Source organism: Petaurus breviceps, unplaced genomic scaffold (assembly GCF_028583685.1).
Source record: "Petaurus breviceps papuanus isolate PSGF00001 unplaced genomic scaffold, PetGlider_PUasm1.0 79, whole genome shotgun sequence".
NCBI classification, from domain to species: domain Eukaryota; kingdom Metazoa; phylum Chordata; class Mammalia; order Diprotodontia; family Petauridae; genus Petaurus; species Petaurus breviceps.
The window spans coordinates 31,103,461-31,129,562 of record NW_027186523.1 but is presented as its reverse complement, the minus strand read 5'-3'; the positions used below and the strand labels follow the sequence as shown (position 1 = coordinate 31,129,562).

Below are 26,102 nucleotides of genomic sequence, written 5' to 3'. Positions count from 1 at the left end.
ATGGTGTAGTGGATAGATGGACATGGAGTTAACAAAATCTGAGTTCAAATCTAGCCTACGTCATTAGCTGTGTGAACCAGAGCAAGTCACTTAACCTTTGTCTGCCTCAGTTTCCTTATTTATAAAATGGAGATAACAGAACCTACCTTCTAGAGTTGTGAGGATTAAATGAGGTATATTTGTAAAGTGCTTTGCAAACCTCAAAAGGTTATATAAATAACAGCTATAATTATTATTCTTGCTAGTAAAAAAAAATAAAAACATATGTACAGGCTTTATGTATGTTAATTAATTTGATCCTCACAACAAACCTGGGAGTTAGTGATTTGCCCAGGGTCACATATATGGAATTTGAACTCAGCTCTTCCTTAGTCCAAGTCCTGCACTCTATCCACTATGTTACCTAGCTGTGTCTAATACCCTCAGTCAGTCTGCTACTCAGTAAGTTGACAAGCATTTATTAAAATGTGTTAGGCAGGAACTGCTAACTGCTGAAGATACAAAGAAAAGGAAAGTAGGAAGTAAAAGTAATATCATCTCCATTTACAGAAAGGGAAACAGTAGTTCATATAGGTCAAATAACAAACCCATAGTAGAAGACCTAATGACTCAAACTTGGGGTTTTTATTTCAAGTTTAGGCTTTCCAAGTGATATAGGATCATAGGATTTAGAACAAGAAAATTCTTTATTTATTGCAACGTCCTCATTTTACAGATGAGAAAACTGAGATACTAACAAGTAACTTGCCCAAGGTCACACTGGTAGCAAAGCAGCAGAAACAGAATTTTGAACTTACTTCAATTGACTTCAAATACAGTGTTTTTTACATTATATTATGCTCATTCCTGGACACTCATAAATTTTTAAAAGTAAAATTTAACTGTAATTAGAAATGCATTTGAAATGATTCTCACAAAAAACAGTTCCAAAAATATCTAGGATCCCATATCATGAGGTAGAAAACCCAGACATTACAGGACAACTTCTTCATAGCACAACAAAGTCTGTTATTTTTTTATCCCCAGTGAGAATTTTTCAATAATCTTGAGGGTCAGGGCAAAGATGACAAAGACATTTTAACTGTAAAAAGAAAATCTTAAAATCCCCACTTCTTGAGGTTACAGGAATGGGTAGGCAGTAATACTTCCACTTGGACAAAGATTGATCTCAGGGGCTATCAGAAACTTTCAAGTGCATACAGCTTAAATATATTGAGTACTTTTAGTACTAATTAAATGTATCTCTGTTTACACATCGTCTCTTGTCTTTACTAATACAATTTTATAATCTATTTTCCCGACATTTTCCCTACTTATATCTTCAGTCAATTTTAAGGGTTAAGTTAAAAATCACTCTTCCTATTCACTAGTCATCTCGTTTTGACTAACGGAACTTTGCAATCTACTCCTTAATTCTGACATGTTAAATCAGTTTCAAAAGCTAATGGGAAAAATCACTTTTAGCATTACCAGTTATTACAATCAAATTACTTTTTTTTTATTTCTCAAATTCCTTTCCCTTTAAATATACAAGGTCCACAAAAACAGCTAGGATACGCAATAAAGTACTCAAAAAACACAGTAACCTTATTAGAACAGTACTGCTCAAAACCCTTAAATTTCTCAGATAAACTGATAAATTGGCTTTTTAAAAAAACGCCAACGGCTTTTCTGTTGGACTCAGCTTACAATTAGCTATTTGAGCTATACTTTTTTAATCGACCGAGATGATTCAGAAAGAAAAAAAAAACACCTTTGTTTCTTCATTAAAAAACAAACCAATATTTTGAAACGTAACATTTGTAATGGAAAATTTCTTACATAAGCGAGCACCCAGTCCCGATAGGTGAGAAAGACCTCAGGGCCTGGCACCCAGTAGGCACTTAGTGAAGGTTGGCGGACCAGAGACAGACTGACCCCGGCTTTCGAGAACCCTCGGGGCAAGCAGGAAAACGATGTCCAAAGGCAGATGGCAGTGACGACGACGCCGACGCTAGCAGCAGCAGCAGCAGCAGCACTGGAATCTGGTCAGAAACACTGACTCGAGCTCCCTTCCGCCATCCCTGAAAGAGACCTAAACTGAAAAAACGACTTACTCTCCCCCGCAGCTTCCCTCCTCTGAACACCCCTGAAATGAAGTCGTCAGAGATCAGTGAGTCAGGAAGGGGCTCAGCGAACAGGAAGAGAAGGTAATGAAGCGGAAAAGAAAAGAGAAGAGGGGGAAAAAATAATTGTACTGGCAGAGAGGTGCGAGACCTGGGGAGAGGAGGATTTGGGCATCTCGGGCGGGGCCCCAAGCTCTGCTGTCACCCCTGCGAGCCTCGGGAGGCACCGATACCGGAGGCAGTTGGCAGGCCCTCCCCTCCCCTCCCCGCCCCGCCCCGCCCCCTCCCCGTCTCGCGCCGCGTGCCGCAGAACCCTACTCAACTTCTCCTCTTTGCTCTTCGGTCCCACCCCTCCTTTTCGCGTCCGCGAGAATGATTGGCGAGAGAAGGAATCCCTCAACGCCGCTCCTCCTATGGAGAACGCCTCCGAGCCGCCCCTCCTCCGCTCCGCCCCTTCCCCGTCTTCCCCTCCCCTCTCGATGATGGCCCGCCCCTCTCGCCTCTGCGCTTCGAAGCGGAGGGAGAGTAAATACAACAGGAGCGCAAAATGGCGGAGCCGCTGAGCCCCGTCCACGGCGCTGCCGCCGCCCCCGAGAAAGAGTCGTTCTGCAAACCACCGCCGCCTCCCTCTCCTCGGGACCCGTCATGTTCTCTGTCGGCCAAGAAGGTCCGGACGGAGGAGAAGAAGCCGCCGCGAAGAGTGAACGGGGAAGGGGGCGGCGGCGGCGGCGGGAATAGCAGGCAGCAGCCGCCTCCGCCTCAGAGCTATGGCAGCCCCGCGTTGTGGAGCTTCGCGGCCGTGGCCTCCGCCGCCACCCCTCCCGGCGGCTTCTCTTTTCCCGCGGGCGCCGCCACCACTTCCTCCTCCTCCTCCTCTTCCTCTTCATCCTCCTCCTCCTCTTCATCCTCCTCCTCCTCCTCTTCCTCCTCCTCTTCTTCACTCTCTCCCCAACCTCTGCCCCGCAAACTGCTTGTCTCCCCGACGCTGCTTCACGCTCAGCCTCACCACCATCTTCTGCTCCCGGCCCCGGCCGCCGCTAACGCCAAGCCTCGGAGACCCAAGGAGAAGCGGGAGAAGGAGAAGAGGAGGCACGTCGCCGCCGGGGCGGGCGAGGCCGGAGGGCCCCGAGAGGAGAACGGGGAAGTGAAGCTCCTGCAGAGAGGTGGGTGCTCGCCCGGGCCCGTGGGGTGGCGGGCGCGGAGGGCAGGGCAGGGGAGCGGCCCGCGCGAGCCGGGCAGGGAGCAGTGCCCGAGACTCTGGAGCTCCAGCCTCTCTCCTTCGCCCTCCCCTGGATAGGGGGAGGGGTCGTGGTACCCAAGCGAAGGTTAGCCAAGGGGCTCTCCAGCTCCCGGCAAGGATGGGGTGGCCCAGGTTGGCACCGAGCCCGGGGAAAGGACCTCTCTCCCCGAGGTGACTTGGTCGTCAACCCAGGGACAGGAAATGGAGCTTGTAATTTTAGTAGCCAGGGAAGGGAATGGCCGAAACTCTTCCTCCTCGTCCTCCTCGACGCGGGTTTGAGCCTCCGAGATGATGCGTCGTGCGCCTGGGCAGAGCTTCCTTTAGGGGACCCACATAAGATGTCTTTAGGTGTTGATGCACCAGATCCCAGGGAGGGAGGCGTGGGGCATGAAGACATTCAGGCTTAGGGCTGCCCAGAGGGATCCTAGTACCACCTATTTGAGACGACCCCTCCCCCCCCCCCCCCCGCGAGCGATGCTTTTTCAATCGAAGATTTCGTAAAAAAAGGGGGGGGGGGGGGGGGGGGGGGGAGCACGGGGGGGGTGGGGGCGGCCCGGGGGGGGCGCTCCGCCACCTTTAGACCACCCCCCCCCCCCCCCCCCCCCGGGGGGGATAGCTTTTTTATCTGAAGATTTTGTCAAAAAGGGGGGGGGGGGGTTTGGTGTGGAGAACACTGGCGTCAGCTGGAAGCTACCAGAGGCCTGAGCTTTTCATCCCTATTAGGGAAATGAGGTGGTGTCCTGGGCGCTGAGTAGGCAATTTCTCTCTCCCTCCCTTTCTCTCTCCCACATACACATATTCTTGAGAGATTTTGGTGGCCTTACTCGAAACTACCCATTTCCCATCGCCCCCTCAAAAAGTACATATATATATATATATTTGCTGTATTATTTTCCCTATAATGGCGATTGAAATAAATACATGAGGGGGAGTAAACTTTTTAAAAAATGAGTTAAGTGGAAGTATATTTCAAAAAGAGGGGTGTAAGAATCTGATCTTGAAAAAGTATTTTTTCAGATGTAGAACTGTCATAACATTTTTCTAGCACTACCTGTTATTTTAAAAAGATTTTTATGACTTCTAGCTATTGCAGTATGATGATCTGGTATTGTTATAACTCAGAGAGTAGTTGAGAATTAGAGAATATATGTGGTTTTTCAATTCCAATAAATAATAAAAATAGGAAACTTTAGTATTGCTGGTTTCAGCTAGTATCTTATGATGATGAAAATCGTTAATTAGTTTACTTGAATTAGTTTCTTTTATTGTCATTGACAGTATTACTGTTGCATATCATTTAGTAGCAACATTGTTACTTCTGTTTTCATGTTTTGTGTTTACAACATAACTATGCATCCAATTTTAGCCATTTAATACTTTGGGATCCCCCACCTTTGGGGATTTTCTTTCAAAGTATAGTAAAGTATATTTGAGAGTGACAGTTATTCTGGTTATATTCAGAAGTACTGAGCATCGTATATCTTGAGGTCATTTTGTGTATCTTGAGGTTATTTTGTTTTCCTTATTGGAAATACTGTGATGGAGGCAAAAATTTTTTTAAAGCAGTTATGTATTCCTTGAATGCTTTTCAGTTTCTGTTCTTAATGAGTAGGGAATAAGCATATTGCCATATTGATCTTCATGATCAGGAAGTAATTTAATGACATTTTCTTTAGGTTTCTTGGAGTTTGTGAATAATGAATGAAATGACTAAGTACGATTATGGCAAAGAAATTGTAATCTAAAATGCTTAAAACATAAAACATCCTTAAGTAGTTGTTGTTAGTAGTGTTTCTGATCTTAAGCAATATTTTGAAACCTCAACCATTTTAACCTGATAAAACAGCTTAATTATTTTTGTTTTGTAATCACTGTAAAATCATGTTACATAATTTCTTTTCTCATCATTTGAATTGTGTTGAAGGCGTCTGCAGGTGGCATATTTTTTTTCCTGAAAAAGAACACCTAGACAGCCATTCTGGCATATTGGATAGAGAGGGTCAGCCACAAAATCAGAATGACTTAGATTCAAGTTATACCTTTGACTCTTATTAGATGTAACCAAGGGCAAGTCATTTAGCCTTTCAGTGTCTCAGGCAGATCTCTAACTGGTTTTCTTAATCTTTTTGGTGGATCCCTTTGGCAAACTGGTAAAATTTATTCACTTCATCTCAGAATAATATATAGGATTACCAAAGAAATCAATTAGATTGACGTACAGTTCATAATAACGATCCAGGAAATATTAGATTGTGCTATGTTAAAGAAGACCTATATGTCTTGCTCTGGAGCTGCAGATCACATCTTGAAGGTTGTTTTCACATCTGGAATTCCCTACACCCAGGAACTAGATAGGGGTAAGGTGTTTTTTTTTCCCCAAATGACCATGTTACTGTTTTTGTGAGGAAAAAAATCTTAAGAAAATACAATCACTAATATAGTTTTGTTTAATCTTTTCCTTTAGTTATGTGTTATTATATCTACCATTAGAAATCTTTGCTTTCTAATTCAGAAAGACTGACCCATACCCTACTGAAATAAAACATTAGCTGAATTAAGAAATAAAAACACCTTTTCATCTTAATAGTGATAACTCTTTAAGCAGATTAATGAGTTTATTATTCCAGTGGGAATAAACTGGATGGATATGGTAATAGAGAAGTGGTGCTGTTTAACCAGTAAAGCCAGCCTTTGAAGCCAGGGAGACCTAGGTTCAAGCCCTACTTTTCAAACATTGGCTGTGTGACCCTGGGTAAATCATTTAACGTCTGAGTGCTCCAAACCACTTTTTAAGACTATAAGTTGCGGACTTGCAAGCATAGGGGGAATTCCTACATCTGGAAGTTCCCTATTCCTGAAAATTTTGGGATCAGTTTCTCTTGGTAACACTAGGACATTTCTTTTATCTATAGGTCATTTAGCCATTTACCAGGAAGTAAGCAAAGAAAGGCTTCTGTGTGACCAAAATTGATTTATTAAAACTCATTCATACACTTAATTAACACCAGAGCCCCTATATCCCACTCATTTACTCTTTTTTACCCAGAATTCTAACTGGCTTGCTTTTTTCAGTTTATAAATTAGAAAGAGAAGAGAAGGATATTGATAGAGAGATAGGCTGACAGTAACTAAAAGTGATGCTGATTGGGACAAGACAGGAAAACTTTAAAAAGCAGACCAAGATAGACTTCTTTGGGATATTAGGTATTGATGCAGGGAGCCCTTCGTGCTTGACTATTATATCACAGGACAATTAAGTTCATATGGATGATACAGAAAAGGTTAAATTATATTGCATTTAACAAGACAAGAAAATAAACATTTTAGAATGATTTCCATGAAATTATCGAAAGAAAATTTTATTGTCTTAGGTGATAGGGTAAGCTTTAATCATTAGAAAAATTCACTTATTTGGCATATTTCATTCCCACATCAAACTAGACAGATTAGATTTTATATGTTGAAATGGGAATTTGGAATTCTCCAATTGAAAAAGGAAAGATGTATTCAGAAGGTATCCAACGTTTAGGGAGAATGACTTGGTAGTAAGGGTACAAACTTAGTAGAAAATAGCTAAACATCTTAACCTAATTGGTTCTATTAGCTGGTTAGTGACATACTTATATAGAATGTCTTGGTTTTCTAACCACTTAAAATATATTAAATGCCCTAAAGTGTGTGTGTGTGTATGTGTGTATGTATGTATGTTTGTATGCATGTATATGATGCAGATCCACAGTTTGTCTGTTACTTAGTCTTGAGAACTGAACTTTGTCTTATAGGGTTGCCTATAGAGGTTGAATAATATGCCTTGTGTCACATGGCCAATGTGAGTCAGAGGCAAGGACTTGAATCTCCAGTATATCAGAATCCAAGGTTTACAGTCTATTCATTAGACTACATTGACTTTCAAAAGTGTATTTACAAAAGATATTTGATTTAATACTAAGTTAAAAGATTAGTTGTGTAATTTTGCTGCTCAGTTAGGCCTAAATCAGGAAGACATAAAACTGTTTATGTTATTGCCACATGAACTTGGCTTATGGAAAAGAGTGGTGTTAAATTTACTGCTGCCTATCCAGCGTTTGCTGGACCTGTCTTTCAAGTGGCATGCAGAAGCTAGAACTCATGTAATTTTTTTTTCCTTGAATTTCATTCTAAGAGTCCGACAACAATTCAAATTAAGGGGAAACTTCTTTTAAGGTTAAGATACTTCTAGGAAGGACATCAAGTTTATATCTATAAAAACTTTGCTTTTTTGAAAGTAAAATCAACATGTTGCAAACTTTTCCATACTATATTTTAAATGTAACTAAGCAGTGATTTGGTATATTTAATTAAATATATGTGTGTACCTATATTTATCTGTCTATATATAGCTATAGATGCACACACACACACACACACACACACACACACCACATATAAACTTTTTCCCATTGAGGGAGAAGTAGAACAAACTTTATTGGCTAGAGTATAAGAATAAGAAAGTTTGTGAAAGTTACCTCTTTATTCTTTTGCAGCTCAGACTTTTTGGCCCTAGATTTTTCTGTTTCATTTCCCAATTTTTAACAGGTTAGAGATGTGAGAGAAGGATGGCTATTAGAGATAGTATGGCTATAAACAGCTATTGTAATTTTATAAATTCTGAGAGTTTTGATTGAAGAGCTGTTTATATATAAATTTTAATGCCTCTTACAACTTTTTCCTTTTTTATTATAATTAAAAAAATCAATAACCTTGAATATTTCAGCATAGAACAGAAAAAGAATTCAATACAAAACTGAATCTCGAGAACATGCATCTTGATTTTCTTTTAAAGTGCATATGAAATGTTAACACAGTAGTACCCACACTGCCCTCCTTGTCTGTGTACCTTTTAGAAATTCCCTTTTCTGAGTTGGTTTTAAATGTTTCACTATCTATTTTCCATATCTATTTCTACCAGTTCATTAATCAACAAAGGCACAGTTACTAACCACTTTTCACCGATCTCCTCTCCATTGCCTCTCTCCAAAAGCCCTACTTTGTAACAAATACTTAAATTGATTCCAATGTCTTTTTACAAGCCTAGGGCATCAAGCAGTTTCTCCTGTCAGTGAACTCATATACCACTTCCATTTTGACATTATGCTCTCTATTATAATTATTTATGTGTTTATCTTTTCTCAACAAAACTGTAAGCTCCTGAAGGCTTGGATCTTATATAAGTCCCCCATCCTGCCTAGCACAACTTATGAATAATAGGTGTAGAGCAAGTATTGAAAAATTCAATAAAGTAAAAAAGAATATTTTGCAAAAGAATGGATTTGTCTTAAATAAACTTGAGAATAAACAGACTGATTTTCTACATACATATTATTTCTCCGAAATAGAATTGAAGCTTCTTGAGAACAAGGACTGTATCAGTTCATCCTTGTATCAGTGTGCCAAGTGTCTGAGGCCGGATTTGAACTCAGGTCCTCCTGACTCCAGGGCCAGTGCTCTATTCACTGCCCCACCTAGCTGCCCCTCCTGCCTTTATTCTTGAGACCTTATTTGGAACCTGATTCATTTTCATTAGTCTTCCCCTCTGACTTTCCTATTTACCCTTTCCACACTGCAACTGTCAGCTTTTCCAGTCCCTAATAGAAACAGTAGAAACAATCCTGTTAATCTTTCATTCTCCTGCTGTCATTTAGAAGTCTCTTGGACCCCCTCCCCCCCCCCCCCCCCCCCCCCCCCTAAAAACACCAATACATTCTTTTGTAAGAGTTGTTAGAATATTTGACATTATATTCATTCATATAATAAGCATTTATTTTAAGCCGAAGTGTTCAAGGCACTGGGCTAGGCATTGAGGATATAAGTATTGAAATATTATAAAATAACTGGCTTCAGGGAGTTCATGTTATTTTAGAATGAGGTGAATATATAACATGCACATAGACAAGTAATTCATGAGAGTGGTAAAGGAAGTTTTAAGAACATTAATGTAGGATTAGTATGAAGATTGTTTTGTAGTCAAGAGAAACTGGAAGCTGATTGTTTAGGAGAGTAATATGATGGCCAGTTAAAATGATCTGGGAAAATTTGAGGATGAATGGAAGCCACTTTAGCTTGGGAAGGCTTTTTGAAATATATGATATTTGAAGGAAGAGAAATTCTGAAAGGCAGAGATTAAGTTTCAGCAAGAAAATTAAGTTTCAATGGCCATGTAAACAAGGTGGAGGAATGTAATACTTTTACAACTGACAAGCCAAAGAATTATCATTATTGGATTACTGTCATTCTGGACGAAGACCCTTACCTAGTTCAGGATCCCAGCACTCTGTCCATTGCCCTGTTCTGTTGAATATTTTCACAGATAATTTCAACAAAGCATGGATGGCATATTTACCACATTTTCAGAAGATGGATGCAGAGCTGGAATGACCATTGGATAACAGAATTGGGAACCAAATATATATTAACATGCTGGAAAGATGGGTTCAAATTTAAGATTTTTTTAAAAAAGAAGATAAAATTTAATTAATAAGTTCTACATTCTTCCTTCATCCCATGGGTAGAGATACCTGTTGGCACAGCCAGGAAGACCTACCTGGGTTCAGATTCTACCTCTGACATTTACTGGCTATGTAACCCAGTTCAAATCATCTCCCCTTTTAAAGGCCCTTCTTGTTCTACTCAGCTTTCTAAAACTATGAATTGTAGAGAAGATAACAGACTGCTTTGGTACAGGGAGTTTCCTTATCTGCTAGTTTCATATACCAATGAAATTACAAGTTCTCATTTCTTGTTTTGTCATAGTGGGAAGGTAGCTCTGGATATGATTCTTTTGTATTTTTTTTCTTTTAAACTTTTCCCTTTCTTTTACAAATAGGAATAGGTTCTTTTGTTTCCTATAGTCCCCTTGCTTTATTGTTAACAAAGGTGGAGACAAGAAAATTAGAGTTCAGTCCTGCCTCACACGCTTAATAGCTGTTTCCATAATAGCTGGGGTAGGCAGCTAATCTCTCAGCCTCAGTTTCCTTATCTTTAAAGTGGGAAAGCAGCTACCTGGAATTGTGCTGTGAGGGCCAACTGAGATAGCATATGTAAAGTGCTTTGGAAACCTTAAAATGCTATATAAAGGCTAGTTGTGTTACTAGGCTACCTTATTTCCACTGCTTCATATTCTCCATGTCTTGCCTATCCTTCCCTCCTCCTCTTATTGTCTCAGAGGAAGGTGGCCTTTTTCCTTGCTTGTCAAGACTTAACCTCTCTACTTGTGAGGTTGAGACTATGCCTTCCTGTCTCCTTCAGAAACTTATCTATCTCATTTATCATTACCTTCTGTTACTCAGCTTCAGTCTCTTATCCATTGTCCCTTTCTTTGCTGCCTACATACATGTTCAAATCTAACACATCTTTAAAAAAACAAACAACCTTCACTTGACCTTTCAGTTCTCTCAAGTTACTACCATATCTTTTCTTCCTTTCACTGAAATTCTTAGAAACATTTGGCTACATTTGATGCCTCTCCTTCCTCAGTACCCACCACTTCTTAGCTTCCTGCTTTCTGACTTCTTGGTGTACCAAATGGTTGAAAAGATTATCAAGCTTCTTAACTGTTAAATCTGATGGCCCTTTCTCAATCCTCATTCTTCTTGTCTTCTGCATCTTTTGTGACAACTACTGTCCTAGATATTTTTTCTTCCCTTGGCTTCTGAGATACCGATGTTTCCTCATGTCCTTTTTTACCTTATTTGCTCACTGGATTGACTTAATATCCTTTGCTGAAGACTCCTTCACTGTAAGCACCATTTCCTGTCTCCCAAGTGTAGGTGTTCCGCTAGGCTCTGTTTATTCAGCATCTCTTGCTATGCCTTCCTCTTTTTTGACCTTTCTTATGATGCAATTACATTCTGTTACATTGCACAGCTACCATTTGTTGAGCATTTCTTCCAATTCTTGGGTGCATAGTTTGTTTCCTAGGTGTTTTTTGTTTTTGCTTTTTAAAAAAATTATGCTACTTAGAATATTTGTGTTCAGATTTCTTTTTCTTGTTACTAATGTTAGAAACACAAACACATTCCACACCAAAATTTGGGTATCAAAAGAGGTTTTTTAAGGAGAACTTCAGAGAAGCTAAACACCTTTGGGGGAGAATACAAAGATGAGGAAAGCTTTATACCTTTAGTCTGGTGTGGAGGGACTCTCCCTTCCGAGGACATATTGGTTCCTTTTCTTCAGGGTTTCAGTTTTCCCTTACGCTCTTTACATATTTCTCCTACACATGGCCCTTCTCCCATCATCATACATTATCATATATCCCATGTTCAACTAATGAGGTTCTAATTCCTTTTGGGATGTGTCACATAATATGCATGAGGTTTATGAAGCAAGTGCTGTAGTAAATTTGGAATACTCAGTCATTGACCCCTCACTGGTTTAAACCAGATCAGTCCTTATCCTGGTCTGAGAGTCTCCCAGGACCACCCGCTGCTTTCTGATTGGTCAGGTCCACCTGCTCTCTGCTAACTCCCTTTATCTTACTTTAGTAATGTCTAGCAATTCTATGGAAACTTAACTCCTTACTGTTTCTCCTAATTCATTATCAGTAGTTTTTACTTCAGTAATTTTTTTAATAGCTCTGTGGAAACTTAACTGCCGTCTCACACTAACATACTAATATAAGGATAAATTTTTCCCATAGCCATATCAGGATTGAAATATAAAGTTTGTTATTTTAGTGGGCGTATCTCAGAATTATTGTAATTTTTAGTTCTCTGATTTATTAGAGAGTTTGTTATTGATAATTTGGGTTTCAAGAATTTGCTGTTCATAGTCTTTGCTCATCTCTTAAAAATTTGGTTATAAATTTATACATTTGTATAGTCGTCAGCAAGCATTCCTTAAGTGCCTATTATGAGCTAGGCACAATGCCAGATGCTAGAGTTACAAAGAAAGGCAAAAAAACAATCCCCTTTCTCAAGGTGCTCCCGGTAAAATAGGAGAGTTAACATGCAAACACTGTATACAAACAAAAAAGTTTCTTGTAGAAAGTGGGATTTTAGCTGGGAGTTGAAGGAAGATAGAGAAGCAAGGAGTCAGAAATGAAGGAGGAGAACTTTTCAGGAATGAGTCACAGCCAATGGAAATGCACAGATTTGGGAGATGGACTGTCTTGTTTGAGCAACAGTAAGGAGATCTTTGTCACTAGAGTATGTGGAAGGGGAAGTAATTTGTAAAAAGTTTGGAAAGTTAGGTAGCATCCAGGTTTTAAAGGGCTTTAAAAGCCAGTCAACTTGAAGGTAATTTGGAGCCACTTGAATTTATTGAATGAGATGAAGGATTGGTTGTAGTCAGATCTGTGCTTTAGGAAGATCATTTTGACAGTTGAGTGGAAAATGCATTGAACTGGGGAGAGATGTTTTGACAAGGAGACCAGTCAGAAGGTTATTGCAATGGTTCAGGCTTGAGGTGATAAGGGCCTGCACCAGGATGTTGGCAGTGTTTGAAGAGATGGTAGTAAGAGATGGGATGTGGGGGTGGGGTCTATAAGAGAGATATTACCAGGTAAAATTGACAGGATTTGGCAACTGATTGGACATGGGGAGTGAGAGTGAGAAGGAGGAGGATGCCTACGACATTGGGAGCCTGGGTGACTGGGAGGTGACAATAATGGGAAAATTAGGAAGAGGGGAAGATTTTTTTGGGAGAGATAATGAGTTCAGTTGTGGACATGTTGAGTTGACAGAGATTGTCTTTGGGATATCCTATTGGAGATGTCTTAATTTTAGTTGTTAATTGTTAGTAGGTTGTTAGTTGTTGATGTGACTTTTTTCATATTAAGAGAGTCCTTCCATTCTTTTTCTTTTTTTTTTTTCCTAAGCAATCGGGGTTAAGTAACTTGCTCAAAGTTACATGGCTAGGTGTTTCTGGGTGGGTGCTAAGTGTCTGAGCCTGGGATTAGATCCTCAGGTCATCCCAACACTGGAGCCAGTGCTCTTACTTGCTATGCTACCTGGCCGCCCCGAGTCCTTCCATTCTTATACAAAATCATGGATATTATATTTTACCACAGGTATTTTTGCATAAAATGAATTTATGGATTTTATTAGTGGTATTATTTTTTATGTGATTTTCCTAATAGTAAGCCATCCTTGTATTCCTGGTACAAATTCTATTTGGCCATAATGAATAACTTTTGGGGTTATATTGCTTTTTTTTGGCTTGCATTTTATGTAAAAATTTTGTATCATTATTCATTAATGACATTAGTCCATAACTCTTTCTCTGTTTATCCTTATTAGGTTTGGTATTTTGCTTTTGGAAAGAGGTGCCTTTTCTAATTTTTTTGAAATAGCTTAAAAATTAAAGGAATTACTTGTTCTTTAAATATCTTGATAGAATTTGTGAATCAGTTGTGCCTTTTCTGTGAATGATCAGTTTCTCCTTCAAAATTTGCTTATGCAGTCATCAATCATCATCAATTTAGAGATTTTGTAGTTTTTCATATTCTCATTATATATTATATTCTCTCTTTTTTCATTGGTTATAGTTTACTCCATTTTGTTCTCTGCTTTTTTATTGTTCATTCTAATTTTGTTTCCCATTTTCTTATTTTTGTTTACACTTAACTAATGGTTTACCATTTACATTGTTCTTTTAAAAAATTTAATTATTTTCTTTTACAAAATTCTTTAATCTTAATGGTTTCTTTCTTTGTTTGCTGCTAACGTATTTGTTCATTTTAAATTTCTTTAGTGTAGCCAAAAACATAGCATTATTTTTCTCTTTTCCTTTTGAAATATACGTTCTTTTCACCTCTGCCTCTTAGAAGCCCTGGTTTTCTTCAAAGTTTAACTGAGTCACCACTTTCTTCCATGTGAGGCCTTTCTTGATTCTCTTTTTGGAGGGCAATTGGGGTTAAGTGACTTGCTTGAGGTCACACGGCTAGTTTTTGTGTTAAGTATTTGAGGCTAGATTTGAACTCAGGTCCTTCTGGCTCCAGTGCTGGTGCTCTATTCACTGTGCCACCTAGCCACCCCTTTCTTGATTCTCTTATATAATAAAATAAAATAAATATAACATTTCCTATATGCTAATAAAGTATATCTCCTCCTATAGATGTGTATTACATACTACTCCTTAATAAAGCCTCTTTAAAATATTTCACTTCTGTATTTGTATCCCTATTGCTTAGCACAGATTTTGCCATATAATAATAAGAGTTTAATAAATGCTTTTTGATTGATTGTTGATATAAGGATTCAGGGAGGTAAATTTACCTCTGAATAATAGGCTGGCTGCATCATAGATTTTGATTTGTTGTATTTATATTGTCGGCTTGTAGTCTGTTTCTGTAACTTGTTCTTTAACCCATTCGGTATTCATCAAATCATCTCTTAGTTTCCATGGGACCCTGCATGTTTTGATCATATTTTCATTATTGATTATTCTTTTCAGGCATTAAAATCCATAAATATAATGTTTTGAATTTGTAGCTTTCTTTTTGGGATCTTTTTCAGGAGGTGATCAGTGGATTCTTTTAACCTCTATTTTGCCCTCTGGTTCTAAAACATCAGGGCAGTTTTCCTTGAGAATTTCTTGAAGGATGATTTCTAGGTTCACCCACTTTTGAAAAGGGATGGGATCAAAGTAGAGAATAGAACAAGTGGGAGGTGGGATAGGAGTGAGGGAAATATAGTCTTTTACAGTATATCCACTGTGGAAATGTTTTGCATAGCTACACATGTACAAGCTATACTGAATTGCTCTTCTTCCCAGTAAGGCTGGGTGACATGGGAGGAAGGGAATGAATCTGGAATTCAAAGTTTTAAAATCAAATGTTTAAAATATATATACTCTTATTAATATTATTTTACATGTAACTGAGAAATAAGATATACAGGCACTGGGGCATAGAGATCCATACCCTACTGGAAAGTAGAAGGGAATATGGGAGAAGATATGGGAGAGAGCAGATTGGAGGAGGGCATATCCAGTGGGATCGATATTTTGGAGTGGTAGGGGAAAAATGGGGAGAAAATTTGTAACTTGAAATCTGGCGGAAATGAATGATGTCAACCAGAAGTTAATAAAGCATTTGATTTGGAAAAAAAAAAGAAAGAAGGAAAATGTTTTGAAAATTTAGGGTACTCTCATTATATTAATAAGAGCTAGCATTTATATATATTACATTATATATCTGTATCACTTTAAGGTTTGCAAAAAGCTTTACAAATATGTTATTTGATCCTTACAACAACCTTGTTTAGGGTAGGTAGGGTCATGGTTATTAAAATACCAAGATCAGAAAAATACTGTGTGAAAAGTTATAGTTCTTAAATAATACCTAAACAAATGTATGTGTTGGAAAACTGTTGAATTTTTTTTTGTTGTTGGTTAGTTATTTCAGTCATGTCTGATTTGTTTTATGACCCAATTGGGAATTTTCTTGGCAAAGATATTATGGGAGTGGTTTGCCATTCCTTTCTCCAGCTTATTTTACAGATGAGGAAACTGAGGCAAATAGGGTTTAGTGACTTTCCCAGGGTCACATAGTTTCTGAGGCTGGATTTGAACTCAGGAAGATGAGTCTTCCTGACTCCCGGCCTCTCCCTCCATATACTTTACCTCCTAGCTGACAGAGTTTGTTTATATTCCAGTTACGTGACATAGTTTATAAAGCTCTGGATTTAGATTTAGTCAGAACACCAGTGTTAATATCCCAATATCCCACTTCTGTCATTACCTGCTTGTGTGACCTTGAGCAAGTCATTTAACTTCATCTGTAAAATGAAGGATTGGGGGGTGTAATGCCATGCACAGAAGCTTTCCAGAAGAACTGCTACTGTGAAAAGCTTTTTATTAAGGTTCTGATTACTCAGTATAGTGATCACTATTTGAAAACATCCATGGAAAATCAAGGTACAGCATAATTCAAAACACAGCATTCACCATATTTCAACTTAACACAGAAAATCACAATTTAATATTCACAACATAGTCTCAAAGTAGTCACTCTTAAGTTAATTCAATCAGTCACAAAATAGTCACTCTTAAGTTAATTCAATCAGTCACTTATCAGTAGTCTCAAAGTTTTCCACTCTTGGGGCAAAGTCTTCATTAACTCAACTAGTCACTTATCAGTAGTCTCAAAGTCTTCCACTCTTGGGGCAAAGTCTTGATTAACTCATTCAGTCACTAATCAGTAACAATAGTCAAAGTACTCAAAGTACAATCAGTCACTTATTCAGCAAAGTCTTACTAAGTATTATACACAAAACCCTCTACCCTTTAGGTCACTAGTAAACTATAATTCCATAATTACTCACTACCCAAGGAGAGGTCTTTTCTTCATCTTGCTTGGGGCCTGTAGTAGCAAGCATCCCAGCTTCCCCAGGGTGGCTGCTCACACAGGTTCTTAGATCTGCTTTGATAAAGGAAAGCAACTCAAAATGGGTTAATAAGCTGACTTAATCAGTCAAACATGTATCATTTACCTAGTTCAGGGGAAAGAGGTCAGCACCCCGAACTTCAGAATATACAGACAGAATTATCAAGACAGAAACAGATCAAATAGACAGATTTCAAACTGTCCAGCCATTACATCCATACCCAATGAACATCTGGGTTTCAAAGCTGGGGGGCTGTGGACAACGGCTTTCCAGAATCCAGATCAAATCACAGAAAACTTCTCAAAGTGAGCCCCAAAACAAAGCCTCACATCAGGGCTTATATAGCCTTCTCCTGGCTCAGAGAATGTAACAACCTTATTGACCCACTGGCCAATCAAAAAGTATCTACTGAAAAACAAGCTTCCCACCCCAGGCTCAAGGTGCACTTTAGCCTAGGGGCAGGGAAGATCTTTAAATTTACATTTCCATTACCGGGCCTGTTCTCAGATTCCCTGGATCCCCTTCCATGGTCCCAGATTCTACCTGGCTTCAACAGACTGTCACTTGGGTTCACTGTCAGACAGCTCCCAGTTCCTTGACCAGCTCTCTGGGGAGGTCCTGCTCCACACTGGCATTCACAGGCTCTGGTCCATTTTAGCTCCTTCACCATTTCTGCTCCAAGGAATTCAAGGCTCAACCAAGCCACAAACAAAGTCTCAGCATCCTGGTCATGCATACGTAAATTTGAGAGTCCTTTAGCATAAGAGATGTTAATGGAGCCAAACTCATTTTTGGTAATTCTGCAATATTTACTGTTGTCTTCCTAACACTTTTTAACAAATGAGTTATCTTGTTTCCTAGTTTTTCCATTACTATTTTGAAAATTTTTCCACAATTTTTTTTCTTTTCAATTAAACAAGTATTTTTTTCTTCTTCCTACTTGGAAAAGAAATAAAAATAAAAACAAATCTTTTGTGTGTAAGAAATATGTGTCATCAAGCGAATTAAATTATTGTATTGGCCTTACCTAAAAAAATGTGTATCTCATTCTTTGCCTGGTATCTATCACCTCTTTGTCAGGAAGTGGATACCAACTTTTATCATTTGTCTTCTAGAATTATATTTGACTGTTGCCTTGATCTCCATGGCCATTTTGGTACAGTGGCTTTTGAAGTGGAAGGCTTTTTTATTTTTCCTTTGTGGATTGTACAGGGCAAGCTAAGTGGCACAGTGGATAGAGTGCTGGGCCTGGATTTAAGAAGACTAATCTTCTAAATTCAAATCTGGCCTCACACACTGTATGATCCTAGGCAAGTCACTTTATCCTCTTTGCCTCAGTCTCCTCATCTATAAAGTGAACTGGAGAAGGAAATGGCAAACCACTGCAGTATCTTGGCCAAAAAAAGCCCAAATGGATTCATGAAGAGTCAGACCTAACTGAAAATGAATATATTATGTTTCTCCATTAACTGTTGGGTTAAAGTGGTATTTTTCCCATTGAATTATAGCGATTGTTACCTCCTGAAGCTTGGCCAGTAGAAGATGACTTTTTAGGTTATACTAGGTCAATAAAAACCATCTATATCAGTAGAGGAATTATCTACATCAGCGTTTTTTAAACTTTTTGATCTCAGTTTTTTTTTACATTCTTTAAAATTACTGATAATCTCAAAGAGCTTTTGTTTTACCATATTAGAAATTAAAATATACCTTTTAGAATATTTAATAAGCCCGTCACATGTTAATATGACATTTTAAATGAAAATTACTGTATTTTCCAAAAGAAAACATTAGTAATAAGAATGGTATTATTTTACATATTTTTGCAAATAACTTTAATGTCTGACTTAATAGAAGATATCTGGAATTTTATAGCTGTTCCTGCATTCAATCTGCTATGTTTTGGTTGAAATATATGAAGAAAATCAAGCATCATCACAATACAGGATTATTTTAATAGGCAAATAAAATGTTAGTAATAATTGTGAAAATAATTTTGATCTTACTGATTCATAGAAAGGCTCTTGGAGAATCCCAGGGGTCTGAGAAGAAGACTTTGAGGACAACTGATCTATATCAGTGAAATTAAGCATCTTTTGAAATACTGGTTTTTATTATCATATAAAATTTATGTAAAAGTTGAATTAATTTTTAGTGATTTTTCTATAATTTTAAAGACAAATAATAATTAGATGCCTTATATAGGTCTAATTCATAAATACTGTTTTCCTGGTTGATATATGTGTTAGATACATGTGGAAATGTGTTACTCATTCTTTAAAAATATTTTATTAAGGATTGTACTCTACACTCAATATATTATACAGTAGGTGAATGTCTAAGGTCTGTTTCTTTATAATGCTTTCATGCTTTCAAACTAGAGTAACAGTTTTCCAGTTTTAATAGTATATGTTTTACTGCCTGGAACATAGTGGGTATTTAGTAAATACTCGACTTGACTTTCTCACAGTAACCCTCTATGTATGTAGTATGAAGTGTAAGCATACAGTAAATGAGGATCTCATTTTACAAATGAGGCTTTGAAGGGTTTAGTGAATTGCCTTTGTAACAGTGAGTATCTAAGGTAGGAATCATAGAAGCCCTTAATTGGAAAACTGGAGCTGACCTCAGTGGCCTTCTTGTCCAATCCATACCTGAAAGGAATCCCTACTATAACATACCTGAAAAGTAGTCATCTAGTCCACATTTGAATATTTCTTTCCTTTTTTTTTTTTTCTTTTTGGAAGGGGGAAGGCAGGGCAATTGGGGTTAAGTGATTTGCCCAAGGTCACATGACTGGTAAGTGTTAAGTGTCTGAGGCTGGATTTCAACTCTGGTCCTTCTGACTCCAGGGCTGGTGCTCCATTCACTACCCCACCTAGCCTCCCCATATTTGAATATTTCTACTACTTGGCCATTGTCAGCAGCCACTTTGCAGAAGGGACCAGAGGCCCTGGAGAACTTAATCCCTTCCGTTTTGTAACTTTTGCCTTAGAAAATGAAGTAAGCAGAACTAGGAGAACAACCTACACAGTAATTAGCAGTATCATTAAAAAGCAAAACAAAGCTGTGAAAGACTTAGTAACTGATCAAAATCATGATCTACCACAACTCCAAAGTTGTGATCTAAAATGCTATCCACATCTAGATAGAGAACTGATGGGTGAATCATATTTTTTCATTTTCTTTTTCTTCCTAGAATATGGCTAATACGAAATATATTTTGCACAACTATATAGGTATAATTGTTATTGTATTTCTTTCTTTCTTGATGAGGGGGTTGAAGAAAGGAGAGAATGTGAATTCAAAATAAAAATGAAATTAAAAAATAGTTACTTATGGCTCAGGGCCCCAGTTTCCCAGTTTGTTGAGTGCCTCATGTGGATCATTATATAGGGTATCCCCAAAATCTTAATGCTGTTGTAAACTTTAATCCTATGTAAGCATTAATAACATAGAACTACACTAAGACTTTGGGGACATCCTACATCTGGACCACCTTGCTTGTTGCCTTCCAGATGTGAATACCCTCTATACCTCCCCACCACTTCATACTTCTAGAACTATAGCCAAATCATTACTTCATTTTCTACTGGAAAGAGTGTCACTCTTACGTCCCTGTGAACTCATTAACCATCTGTTTTAGACTTTCCAGTTCACTGACCATTACTTCCTTTTATGTGTTATTTTTCTCAATTACAGTGTAAGCTCTTTGAGGACAAGGAATGCCCTTGATTTTATATTCGTATTTCCAGAGCTAAGTACAATTATTGTCCAATAGTGAGCATGTAATAAATGTTAATTCATTCATTCAAGGAGGAGGAATCCACTACCTTGCAGCACATTCCTATTTTTTTTTTGACAGCTTTAATTATTAAGTTTTTCCTGATATTAAGCCTTAACTTTGCCCTTTTTACAACTTCCACCTATTGGTTCTGAGTGTTCAATGGCATTAAATAGAACAAGTATAATCCCTTTTCCTTGTGATAGCCTTTCAGATACTTGAAGATGGCTATCATATCTCCCTTGGAGTCTCTAGGCTAAACATCCCTGGTTCTTTAACCTCATGCTGATCTGCCATGGACTCTCTTCTCTGAACCCTTTCCATCATTTTTAATGTCTTTTATAAACTCTAGCACCCATAACTTCAGAAGATGGTCTGATGAGAGCAGAGCTATCTCTCAGATATCTCTATTCTTGGAATCTGTGTCCCTCTTAAAGTAGCCCATTAGTTTTTTTGGTTCACACTACTCAGTCACATTGAGCTTATAGTCCACCAAAACCTCTAGCTCTCTCTCTCTCTCTCTCTGTTTTTTTTTAAAGCAGGCATAGTTCAGTTTATTTGTTTATAAAAAACATCTATGTGGTTGCCACAGCAGCTGCCTGGGTTCTCTGGACAGACACGCAAATGTGAGTTTTCACAGGATGGTTGGTGAATTCCTGATAAGGAGTCTTAGTGAACACAGTCTCCTTCCACAGGTCTGGGGTTAGATAGCTGTATGTTTTGGAGATGGCATGAAAGGTAGCTTTAGCAAAGTTGCCCAGAGTGGCAGTACAGCCTCTTGCAGAAGCATAGCAGTCATCACTTCTAGCCATCATTAGGAGCTTCTTAGACACAGATGCTAAGGCAATGCCAATAAACCTAGGGGTGCACTAGAACCGGTACACATCATCCAGTGACCTTGCAGGATACTGTGTGAGGCTTACCAGTCTTGTTCCCCCAGTAGCCATGTCTCACAGGAACAATGGACAGCTTGACCAGAATGATAGCACCACGAATAACTGTGGCCACTTCCTTGGAGCACTTGATATCCAGACCAGCATGGCCATTGTAGTCACCAGTGGCCACAAAAGCCTTGAACCTGGTACATTGTTCAGCTCTAGTTTATTTCTGAACAGGTATGATCTTCAGAATGTCATCTTTCAGTGATGATCCCAAGAAGAAATCTATGATCTCAGACTCCTTGATAGGAGGCGAGAAAAGATACATCTCTTCCAAAGACTTGATCTTCATGTCCTTGACTAGCTGGCCCAGCTTAGTGACAGGAACCCACTCCTTGTCTTCGGCCTTTCTTCCCCAGGCCCCAAGGCCATGGCCTGGACCTTGGCCTCCCACTGCTGAATCCACCGGAAGCCTCCCTGGCCTCCGACTCTAGGGCTGCTGGGGCCTCTTGCACACTGGTGTCATCCATCATTTGGTGTTCACTAGAAGTAGAAGCACCTCTAGCTCTTTTTCAGACAAACTATTGTCTAATTGTATCCTCTAGATCTTGTACTTCTGAAGCTGTTTTTTTTTTTTTAACCCAAGGATAAGACTTCAAATCCCTAGTGAATATTTAATTAAGTTTATCCCAAAGTGTCAAACTCAAATAGAAACAGGTCCCTGAGGCCATATATTGAATCAGAATGCCAAAAATTTATATAATCTTATATTTATTTTGTTAAACATTTAACAATCACAGCCATGACACTTTGCTTTAGTCTGTCAAGATCATTTTGAATCCTTATTCTTATTGTGTAGTGTGTTATCTATAGATTTGTTGAGCAGACTTTGTCCAAGTCATTGATAAACATGTTAAATAGCACAGGGCCAGTAATAGATCCTTCGGGTATTGGAGGTCTTCTGCCACAGTGACATGAAACCAGTAGCAACCATTTTTTTAATTTAGCCAACAAAAAAGCAGCTGGTGGCACAGTGGATAGAGAGCTGGGCCAAGGTAGTTCAAATTGAGCCCTGGGATACTTACTAACTGTATCAAGTCACTTAACCTCTCTTAGCCTGTTTCCTCAACTGTAAAATGGGTTTATTAATAGCACCTACCTTACAGACTTGTTATGAGAATGAAATGAGATATTTGTAAAAGCTCTTCTCCTGGTGCCTTCTGGCACATAGTAGATACTCTATAAATGCTTAAGTCCTTCTTCCCTCAAACTAGTTCTAAATTCATCTGATTTTCTTATTGTGGAATTCATGTCTCATATGTCATATTGCCAATTCTCAATGGGAATAGTATGAAATACTTTAACAAAAGTTTTGTAATCTATATTCACAACATTCCCCTTATCTAGTAGTTTAGTAAACCTCTCTAAAAAAATGTAGTTAGTCTGGATCAGTCATCTCTGATCTTTTCTAGGAATTTTCTCAGGAATCACAGTCAAGCTCTCCAGCCCATGTTCTCTTTACTTTTTCTGAAAGTCAGTATAGTGTTTGTTTTTAATCAGTTTTGTAAGCCCTCTCCTGTTATCCTAAGTTTTAAAAATATTACTGACTATGGCTCAGCAGTCACATTTGACAGTTACTTCTGTACCTGAGGAAGAAGTTCATTTAGGCAGGTGGACCTCAGTTTATCAAGAATAAGTAGGTTGCAGTAGTGCCAATGCAATATTTACAGCACCCAAGATCACAATTAAGACCGTGACTATAAGTATTGCATGACGTTCACTTGCAAAATATACCAGATTCTCCAGATAGAGGATAGAACTAAACCATTTATTTAGACACCAGAAAACTGAATCCCAAAACCAGTAACCTGATTCCATCATAGTACCAAAGATATTCAGAAGCCATAATAAGGAAGAGAGCCACACCATCCTTCAGCCTTCCCACAAACCAATACAAGATCAGTATCTATTAACCAGTCTATCTGACTCCTTGCCTGAGGTCTTCCTCTCTCCCCCACCCTCTGACTAGCTGTGACCACCAGCTTCCTGTGGACTCTGCTTCCCTTCAGCAAAACTCCTCCCACCACAGACTCCATGTAACTACATTCAGCCTATCAGAGGGTAGAGTTTATCTTTGCAGCAGGGAAGCTTCCTGTGGGCTCTGCTCCACCCTTCAGCAAATTCCCTCCATCACAGGCTACATGTGATTACATTCAGCCTATTAGGGGGCAGTTTACTTTCAAAGCAGGGGAGGTCTTCAAACTCCCCCCTAGGTCTCTTAAGGGGCAGGGAAGATCTTCAAGTTCTCATTCCCATTACAGTTGCCCAGATCTCCTAACCCCAAGATTAGTCCATATATCACGTCCAGATTGATACATGATATAAGAACAGTTCTTGTACTCTGTTGGCCATACTCTGTATTTCAAACAAACTGGAACTTCTTGTCTCTTGAATATCGATGTGTTCTTATACTATTTCTAGGTTATTCCCTCTGGAGTCAGCTATAAGAATTAGAAGGGTTGCAGATCCACAAGAGCCTGGGTGATGGTAATGATTTCTGTTCTTAATTTCTCGTGATACCTTAGGTATGCCAGTGTAGCACCTAGGTTATTCACCCTTCTGTCTGTATCCCTCGCCATATGATGACCAGCACATCTTTGTTCATACATTTCCCCAGTGATATATTTTACTTAGATTTCTTATACGTATTATGTTGTACCCTGTTTATGCCTGCCACATACCTCTCCATTGCTCTCATTTGTTCATTTTTAACTCTCCACAGACTGTAATATGCCATATGCCAAGACTACTAACTGTACAACTGTCAAGAACACCTCATTATTTTAGGCCTATTTTACTAGTTTTACTCTGTTTTTGTATGTATTCTGTAACTCTTATCTCTTCTCACCCCCATTTTCATTTTGCTATTTTCTTCTAGCTACAACTCTTCTTAAATCATGTCATAATCTGGACATATATTTTTAACAGCTTTTCCTGTATCTTATTTTCCTAAGACAGTCTTGGTACTGTCATTTAGGATTAGTTAATCCTTAACTGTCACAGAATTGTTTTCAACCTTCTGTTCCTTTTTCTGTTCTAGAGACTTTAACCAGAGCAGTCTGTCTTTTCAGAATAGTAAGACAAAAGTACGATATAATTTGAACTTCCTTCATATATTTTCATGAAGAAATTTTTTTGCATGAATTCTACAAAGCATAGAACATTAATACCTGGCATTTCATATACAACTGTCTTATCCCCCAAAAACCTGAATTTGGTTGTTTTAAAGTAAAATAAAAGGAATAGGCAGTAATACCTTAATTATAAAATTCTGAATAGCCACATTTATATTAGAATCAAATACAATGAGAATATCTCCAAATAGTTTGTCATTTTCATAGAATAATAAATTTTGAACTAAAAGGTGCCTTGGGCATGAGGTCTAATCTGCTTACTTGAAAAATAAGGAAACATGATCTCAGAGATAAACCAGGTCTCATAACCCTCAAGATTAGTGTTCTTTTCACTATTCTAATGCTGCCAACTCATCGACAGATTTCTCAGATATGTTGCAAAGATTTATTCAGAACAAACTAATCCTGCGACTAATATTGTAAAATGCCATATAAAAATGATGATAGAATTGTGATTCCATAGGATGATTATTTTCATTGTATTGTATATCTTATTTCTTTGTGAAAATATAGTATGTGAAGTTTAGCTCTAAAATTCTGTGATTGTGTTGTTGGAACCTCCACCAAATAAATATGGTATTGTTAAGATCTTTTCATTTTAGTTTTCCTTTTAAAAATGCAAGTAGAACAGTTGTGTTGGAGAGACATTTTTTATTAAAGTAACTCCTTTGATATCACCATCTCAGTTTACTCTTAGAGTAAATTGCATCAGATACACTAGCAGGACAGGTAAGCAATGAAGCTTGAGGACCATCTCTTAAAAATCAGAATATTTGATTGTATATCTGGCAAAGCTATGAGCCAGTCAGAAAGCAAGGTCAGATATATCTGGCTGCTTTAAAAATAGTTTTATTGAAGCTTTTGTTTTCATGACAGTCATTTTTGGACATACTTCTCCAGACTCCCATTCTTCCTCCCCAGTGAACCTTTCTTTTTAACAAATGAAAACAATAAGGCAAAACCAAGTTAACACAGCTAACCTTGTTTGACAGTGTTTATGATATTTCACAGCCCCTTTCTTCCACTTTGTCCTCGAGGTGTGAGTGGTTATTTATTTATCTCTTTTCTCTGGGACCAAGATTTGTTGTTATCATAGGGAATCATAATTCTAGAACTGCAGGGGACCTCAGAGGTCACCACTCCAGACCCTTACTTTTATAGATGAGAAAACTGAGGCCCAGGAGGTTAAGTGACATCTAGTCAGTAAGCATTAGAAGCAGAATTTGAATCCAGGTTTGAATTCCAGAGAACAAAGACAGTGTTCAGCTTTTAGTGTTTTTCCTCTTCATTTCCTACCAGCTACTCTGTTTGGTTTTCATTCCTTGAACATCATGCTTATTCCTGGATTAGCTCATCACCAGAAATCTCATTGACATGAAGATTGCTTCAGCTTTGATAGCTCTATACCTTGTCTACTCCCAGTTGCCTCTCCCATCTGATTGGAGGGCTGGAGGATGGAACAAAGACTCCTTCCAAAGCTTACCTTTGGAGGGTTCAGAATTTCTAGCCAACTCTTCTTTTCCTACCATCTGCT

At 38.4% G+C, this 26,102-nt stretch overlaps 1 protein-coding gene and 1 long non-coding RNA gene across 3 annotated transcripts in view; one reads left to right on the top strand and one right to left on the bottom strand.

Annotated features, from left to right (window-relative positions):
• Positions 1-605: 605 nt before the first annotated feature.
• Positions 606-2,377, bottom strand: LOC138175889 (uncharacterized). The gene is made up of 2 exons (XR_011172116.1): positions 2,257-2,377; positions 606-2,063 (listed from the first exon to the last, which is right to left on the bottom strand). It is a non-coding gene; the product is annotated as an uncharacterized lncRNA (long non-coding RNA).
• Positions 2,378-2,635: 258 nt separating this feature from the next.
• Positions 2,636-26,102, top strand: part of LOC138175886 (lysine-specific demethylase RSBN1L-like) — an 87,163-nt gene continuing 63,696 nt past the window's right edge. For both annotated transcript variants that reach the window (XM_069106532.1, XM_069106531.1), the window contains exon 1: positions 2,636-3,268. In XM_069106532.1, coding sequence (XP_068962633.1) covers positions 2,653-3,268 — 616 coding nt within the window. In that variant the 5' untranslated portion in view covers positions 2,636-2,652. The remainder of the gene's footprint in view (positions 3,269-26,102) is intronic.